Source organism: Haliotis rufescens, unplaced genomic scaffold (assembly GCF_023055435.1).
Source record: "Haliotis rufescens isolate VD_foot unplaced genomic scaffold, xgHalRufe1.0.p SCAF_25, whole genome shotgun sequence".
In the NCBI taxonomy this organism is placed as follows: Eukaryota; Metazoa; Mollusca; class Gastropoda; order Lepetellida; family Haliotidae; genus Haliotis; species Haliotis rufescens.
In genome coordinates, this window is record NW_025963946.1 from 7,544,250 (window position 1) to 7,552,607 (window position 8,358).

The 8,358-nt window shown below is 41.1% G+C and overlaps 1 protein-coding gene across 1 annotated transcript; it reads left to right on the forward strand.

Annotated features, from left to right (window-relative positions):
• The first annotated feature begins 346 nt into the window (after positions 1–346).
• On the forward strand, positions 347–6,225 carry LOC124150013 (testis-specific gene 10 protein-like). Its single transcript, XM_046521884.2, has 2 exons — positions 347–1,509; positions 4,927–6,225. The coding sequence occupies exons 1-2, from the start codon at positions 630–632 to the stop codon at positions 5,340–5,342; spliced, it is 1,296 nt and encodes a 431-aa protein (XP_046377840.2). The 5' UTR covers positions 347–629; the 3' UTR covers positions 5,343–6,225.
• Positions 6,226–8,358: the final 2,133 nt, after the last annotated feature.

Genomic DNA, 8,358 nt, shown 5'->3' on the forward strand with positions numbered 1-8,358 from the left:
TCTGATCCACTCAATGTACAGGAGATGTGTGGCAGTGATCAATGCTAATGGTGGTCACACAAGGTATTGACTGACATTTTGGGTATTGACCCGAAATTGTGTAAACCCTTAACATTTGAAAAAAACAATTATGTCACCTGCCCTTTAATCCATTAAACTGTCTTCAGTAAATTTTTTGTCAATCTTGCCCTATTAGTATTTCTTGTCTTTACTGTTGAAAATAAATAACATGTATACCGCATACTCGACTTGCGTTTCTTTTGCGTGTGAGTATAGTAACCGCTATTGGGAAAGATGTCAGAACTCAGTTTTTGCAACATATTCATGTGCAATAAATTGTATGTCTGATTTAAGTCAGTTAGATCATCCTGACCCTGGTTTCTTATCATTTATATGAACTGGTTATGTACACAACGCCACTGTCATGTTTCAACTACAAGACAAAGGCCATCGTGGACAGGCTTTTAACTTTCTATATGTTATCAGGGACACCAGATGTAAACGTTAAGCAGAACTACATGTAGGAGTGTCTTGTCTGGCTGTCCCATTCAAATCCTTTTTACTCACGTGATCTAGATACTGCAGATAAAGGGGTCGAAAACGGCAGACTGGCGTAACTTTCTTGCACAATGTTTGTAGCAGTTCTATTTCTTTGCATTTTGCTGAGTGGGTCTCTCTGTGGACTCATCATGCCCATGACAAAACCGGACGGTAGTGCTGATCTCACAGGCCTCCTTAATCACGTCACTCTGCTTGAGCAGACTGTTGCCAGTCTTCAGACAGATGTACAGACCAACAAGGCACAGGCAGCTGCTGAGATTTCTTCACTGAAAGATGAAGTGGCGTCCCTGAAGACAGAACTGCGGGTATCATCAAATGATCTCGCTGTGGTGAAAGGAGAACTAAACGACATGAAACGAAGGATTAGTGATACTAACAGCCAGCCGAACAATACAGAGGTTGATTCAATCAGACACGATGTCAGGTTACACTCGGCGCAGATAAATGCGGTACAGTCAGATGTCCGGATGTTTGACAATCAACTAAACCTCGTGAACTCTACTGTGTATGATGTGAAGATAGAGGCAGACAGATTTATCCAGAATATATCGTCTGACGTCAAACTTATCACACATGAACAGGAAATACAAAACCTGGAACTCCAATTAACAAAGACGCTGACCCAAAGTACATCAAAACAACTTGAACGGCTGGAGAAAGACATGAACTCAACGTCTGCAGGTCTACATGATATACAGAATAACTTTAGTTTGACAAGAACTGAAGTCACAACTTTGAGAAATAATCTGTCCATTGTACAGAAACAATCTTTGGACAACAATCAGTCTCTGACACACGTCTCACAAGATCTTCATTTGGTGTCAGCAGATGTACACGCAGTACAGAATAATCTGAGTCTAATCGGCTCTGAAGTTAAAACGGTGAGAAGTGACCTCTATCTAGCACAAAATCAATCCCTTGACAACAAGCAGTTGCTGACCGTGCTTGGTAAGTTTACACTAAGCATATTGTCTTCACGTATAGCAGTTAGTGGTTTATTATGAACATAATCTGGTGGAGGTATCTTTCCAGAAATAGTAAATATTTTTCAGAACCATATTTGTAGACATTTATTAATAGTGAGTGAGCGAGTTTGGTTTAACGCCGCTTTTACCAGTATTCCAGTTATATCACGGCGTGTCAGCTTAATGTGGGAGGAAAGCCCGAAGTGATGCAGGTCTCACCACGAGCAACTGCACTAGCATGGGTGTGGTGCTGACAAACCTAGAAACATAATCGGGGCGAACCGGGATTCGAACCCACAATCATAGGTTTCTGTCGTGCCCAAGGGATGCAACTCTGCACAGCGAATCAGTGAGTGAGTGAGTTGGGTTTAACGCCGCTTTTAACAGTATTACAGTTATATCACAGCGTGTCAGCTTAATGTGGGAGAAAAGCCCGAAGTGATGCAGGTCTCAGACGTTTACCACTTCGGTGAAACCCACGAGCACGGGTATGGTGCTGACAAACCTAGAAACATAATAGGGGCGAACCGGGATTCGAACCCACAATCATAGGTTTCGGTCGTGCCCAAGGGATGCAACTCTGCACAGCGAATCAGAGAGTGAGTGAGTTTGGTTTAACGCCGCTTTTAACAGTATTACAGTTATATCACGGCGTGTCAGCTTAATGTGGGAGGAAAGCCCGAAGTGATGCAGGTCTCAGACGTTTACAACTTCGGTGAAACCCACGAGCACGGGTATGGTGCTGACAAACCTAGAAACATAATCGGGGCGAACCGGGATTCGAACCCACAATCATAGGTTTCTGGCGTGTCCAAGGGACGCAACTCTGCACAGCGAATCGCGGCGCCTTAGACGACTGGGCCATTCGTAGCCCCAATTTATTAATAAGGCACTTGTTTATCTAAGTGTAGGTTTGTATTAAACTATTCTAAATGTTTCGTTGGGTAAAGCTTGATTTACTGACCGCCTCCGTGGTCTATTGGTGGAGCGTCCGCGCGGAGAGCGGAAGGTCCGGGGTTCGATCCCCGACCGCGTCATACCAAAAGACGTTTAAAGATGGTACCTGTTGTTACCGTGTCTGGCGCTCGGCATTAAGGGGTGAAAACAAAGACTGGTCGGTTCAGAGTCAGTATACTGTGTCTGAGTGGGGTATCTCAGTGAGCTAGCACTATAAATCGGCATCAGTCCGGACTAGTACAAGCAGCCACACAAACACATACATACGTACATGCACGTCGCTACATAAGTGCAATAATCTTGGACGCGACGTTAAACCCCATTTCACCTCTCCTTGAATTACTTCATAACTTTATTTTGCCTAATTGGGGTGTTTGAAACCCTAAATATCATAAGCACAACAGAACAAGTTCGTGTGCATGTTTGTTTTCACGTTGCCTTAATAGTAACATTCAACTCAAAATTGGCGAAGGATCACCACATTCTAAGTAATACGTCAGATTGTGTGCATCTGTTGAAATAACCAAAGCCAATATTGAATAAAGAAATGTTTAATGAACAAAAGTTCGATGTCATGTACAACACAATGCCAACGAACAACATGTGACCAATTATCAGTCAGATCACTTGTAAAAATGAAAGTGAAACGTCAAACAATCACGACACAAATTCATTGATAAAAAAATGCAACTCTCAGTAGCGCGTATGTGACCCACGTGATGCGACCACAGCCTGGCAACGTCGTTTCATGCTCCCAATAGGTGTCTGGGTGGTTGCCGAGGAAAGATTGTTCCAGTAAGAACACTGGGGAATTCTGTGGAGTTGCCGGAAGCACTGGGTGTCTTGAAAGGGCGACCTACTCCACATCTGTTCGGAAGATTTGAGATCTGGTGACCGGGCTGGGCAATCCATGCGGACAATGGCCTCCTTCTAAATAGGGGCGGTCGGGTAGCCTAGTGGTTAAAGCGTTAGCTCGTCACGCCGAAGACCCGGGTTCGATTCCCGACATGGGTACAATGTGTGAAGCCCATTTCTGGTGTCCCCCGCCGTGATATTGCTGGAATATTGCTAAAAGCGGCGTAAAACCTCACTCACTCACTCCTTCTAAATAGTCATCAAGAGCTCTTGGATTATGAGGTCGTACTATCGTCCCTGAGGATGAAGTCCGGTCCATTTGTATTTTGAAGCGCCGGTACATGTTGTCAGGGCTCTGAGGATATGTATCATTACATATTTATGTGCCCATATTTATGTGTTGACAACTTACGAAACAAAAAGCTTTACAAATGAAATATATCCATTCGAGCTGATGAAATCTGTTTTATTGTGGTTCATAGCAGAGATTTCTTATGATTATGCAAAAGGTTTTGTCGTTTCTATTTAAACTGTATGAAAAACTTGTTGAACTATTTATGTTTTTGTGGTATTTTTGTAAGGTTTATAGATTATATTATTTATATTTTATTTCAATATGGAAATGTTATATGGTATACGGTCACTTTCCGAGTGTATATATGTTGGGTATATAATACGCGGTTGAAGCGCATGTTCCCTTGAAACAAGCACAGGCAAATTGTTTTCAAAAAGAAGCAACTTCGTTTGCATAATTGAAATGTCTATTGCGCGCGACGAAACGGTTCCAGATATCAATAGTCTGCTGTAAGACATGGTGATTGGTTGATAACAACACCTTGTGTTACATTATACTAAAGAAGTATATAATATTGACTTTTATTTTCTTGATTATAGTTTGTTTTTTAAATATTTGCTAGCATTACCTACAACCACTGGTGACCAAAGTGATGGCATAAATCCTGTTGGGAATCATGCAGGAAGCAAAAGCAATGCAAGTCTCCATGATCCCCAGTTAGGTGTGGTACAGCGTTGATTGCCAGTAGCCTATAGTCTGGTTTTAATTTATATTAACTAACTGAATGAACAATGCTTTGTTTTAATATAGATACAGTTTGTTTTATATCTAAACTGTGATATTTACCTTCCTGTTTTACTGTCCTTTGTCGACCGGATTTTTGTTATAATCAACTTGTTCTCATCGCGTCCAAGATTATTGCACTTATATCGCGACGTGCATGTACGTATGTGTGTTAGAGTGGCTGCTTGTACTAGTCCGGACTGATGCCGATTTATAGTGCAAGCTCACTGAGATATCATGCTGCAGTTTAACATGAATACCCCTCTCAGAGACAGTATACTGACTCCGAGCCGACGAGTCCTTGTTTTCGCCCCTTAATGCCGAGCGCCAGACAGGGTAACAACAAGTACCATCTTTAAACGTCTTTTGGTATGACGCGCCCGGGGATCGAACCCCGGACCTTCCGCTCTCCGGGCGGACGCTCTACCACTAGACCACGGAGGCGGTCTCTTTAAAACATGAACTCTACTGACAGACGACATATGTAACGATAAGGTTTCTTTATTTCAGCGTCAAAGAACAGAACTGTGGCATTCCATGTGTACTTCCCACCCAACAAATCACCTGCTTACACTCCCCTGGCATTTAGTGGTACCAATTACAACGCCGGCTCTACCTACAACACCACCACAGGGAAGTTCACTGCGCCCGTCAATGGAACCTACATGTTCTGGACGCAGATAGAAGCCAGAGGGTCGACAATCACTGGCATGTACGTCCATATCATGAAATCAGGAGAGGTAGATGAAAACATTGCAGGCGGGTACGTGAAAACAGACCCGAGTATTGATGAGGCTGATGCTTCTGCTGTAACTGTCACCCATCTGGACCAGGGGGAGGAGGCGTGGGTGGAAACAGATCATTCGGGATATATTTATCAATCTTCTGCGTCATACTTTGGTGGGGTGTTGTTGTCAGAGGACTGATTAACTTTGTGAACATTGTTGGATTACACAGACACCGGTCAGTAACAGCCGTTTTCTGTATATAACACTTTTGAGCATACTCACAGACTTCATACAGAGCTTAAGATTAAACACATCTTTCAAAAAGGAAAGAAAAAGGTGTAAAGCTCAATGCCCACAAAGTACTTAACTTTTAAAAGGAAAAAGAAAGTAGGTCCACATGAATACCTAGCTCACATGAATATTTCTGGAATATGAATATGATAAACGGGTAAACAATAATATGCATGTATTGACACTAAAAGAAGAGGTACAAGAAAACAACATGGATATTCCATGATGAAACATGCAGAAATGGCAAATCCAGTCAATTGTTATGGCAAATTGTTATGGCTGTCAAATACTGGATCAGAAATCTGTGTGAAATGTTTAAGAGACATCAATGCTGCGATCAGTAGACAATAACTTTCACCATCATAAAGCCATAGGTTGTTCTTAAGGGTAAACGATAAAATATACATGTATATGACCAAAACCATCTGACATGGTATTGCCCGTACCACAGAAATGTCGGATTAATGGGGAAAAGGACATTTTCATGCGGCTGCCATGGTGATAATTTGTAAAATCAGATAAGGTTTCTTTATCATAGTGAGGATCATTTTTGCCCAAATTGAACTTGACAGGACTTATGTGACGAATGGACAACACACAATGATCCACGCCATCAGTTTACTTGGACTGAAAGTGTGTCAGTGAATGAGTGAGTGAAGTAATTACTATGTTTTCAATGTAGAACTATGCTAGATTCGATGGAGTGAATTTTGATTCAGGGTCTGCAATGTGTGTTTTAACGACAACGCTCTTATTGTGAACATCTTATTATAAAGAGCTTCAAGATGTGCAAGAGACTCAAGTTACTCTTCCCACACAGCTGAAAAGAATATGCTTCCCTCAAGTGTGTATGCGCTTATGAGTAGCTGGCTAGTTGTCTTGTACAGATGACTTATTGCAAACATCACAAACATAGGGTCTCTCCTCTGCATGAATACATTGATGTCCAACAGGGAAGGAATTGTTCATATCAATCAATTGTTTGTCTTGTAAAGACTCCAGTATTTACATGCTACCGTCACAAAGATGGACACACAAATCAAGAAACAGGAATACATAGGTCATTTTAGAACATTGGAGGTTTCGTTTATTTTGCTTATCGTAACGTTTTGGAAGTTTTGAAATGTTTGGTCAAATTTTATAATGCACGAATTGAAAGAGTGACGTCATAAAGGTGTGCCCTAATCTCCATTTTTAAAATAGGCGCAAATATAACAAAAAATGTATATCTTGAAGTGTTAGGGGAAAAGACAGCTGTTCATCCGTTAGCTGACGTCCCATGTGTGTAAATGAAAAGGATAATGAAACACACTAAGAAAAATAATAAAATACCGTAGTGAAGAGTACTGGAATTTGAACTGAAAGATTTTTAAAGAACAATGTTATTCAAGTAAAACTTGAGAGAAACACCTATTATAACAGAAGATACATAAAACAATGTTCGAAAGATATCAATGCCGTGATACCGGATGGGACACAACCCCAAACGAACGAGGTACTGTACTGTACTAAGAGTGAGTGAGTGAGAACGGTTTTACTTTTTTGGCAATATTCCAGCAATATCACGGCGGAGGACAATTGAAATGGGCTTCACACATTTTACCCATGTCGTTCGAGGCTTGCAGACACTGCTGAAATCAAATTATCTTTGTCATAAGCGTTCTGGTTTATCCCACAATGTCCCCAAATTGTTGTGCAAGGATAACAATATCATCTGGGCCAGGCAAACAGTTTCTCCGTTGCATGAACAGTGAATCACAAACGTCTTCAAACCTCTTAGCATCACCTAAATATTTTCTCTGAAACCTGAAGACAGGAACTACGAAAACAATATCTGCTGAAGTTAGGTAGTCTGCCTATTTCATATTTGACTGATTTTTCAAATCATTTATTGAATTTCAGATTTTTATTCACAGCCACTAACTGGTGTTTTTGTATCCAAGTTTTGAAAAGTACAATCTCCCTACCTTGTCAGAGATGCCAGATGTGCAAAATCATCGAAAGGATTGTCAAGTTAGACACTTCACATGATGTAACTGCTGTTGATAAAAGGTGTAAAAACATCCACTCAGAACAGTTTGACAGCTGACGAAATCTGGTCAATACTCATGCAGGATGTACTGGGCAGTTTATTATGCAAGTCTCTATGTGAGCTATTTTTGCAACTGCTGAAATATCTTCTCTGAAGACAGACCAGCGTCGTCATCAAACTATCCCACTGTGTCAACACAGCACATGTCAGTACAGTACAATCTGGATGGTTTAGAGCAATGTCATCAATATCAATACCATGATACCTTTAAGTGAAGATCAGATAAACTCTCCAAAAGAGGTCATAAAGAAAACCAACACGGAACACATATGTTCTTTCGATCGACTCTTGATTTTTCCAGATGCCATAGTCCTCAGCAACGACAGGGTGTATTTAGTATCCTCCAAACCATAATGGCACATCCTTTATTTTCATTTGAAAGAAGCATGATAATCGAGATACATTCATCAGACATGCCGCTCGGAATGCCTAGCTCTCTCGTACCGAACATTTAGAATACTAAACGCTGATATGTCTATTTGACGCGGCCGGACTATGCAGAGAAACGTGACAAGGTGCACTATTTTATATCTACTGATAAATAAACAACAAATTGGCTCACTATTCTCAAAAGGGCGATTGTGCACACACCCGAAATCCAGTAGAATTGGCATTAATCTTATGCACATACATGCAGTCGCCAGTGGTCATCTTGAGTGAACTGGGTTTCCCCTTGTGAAATAAGTCCCCGTTACATTTTGAAAATTGCAACAGCATATTAATATACCAGTATGTTTCAGTAGTTACAATATGTGAAGTGGCTGATTTTGTGTCATTGTGCTGTAATAGCATAGATCTTTGTTCTAGACGGTTTGTCTGGTCGGATGACAA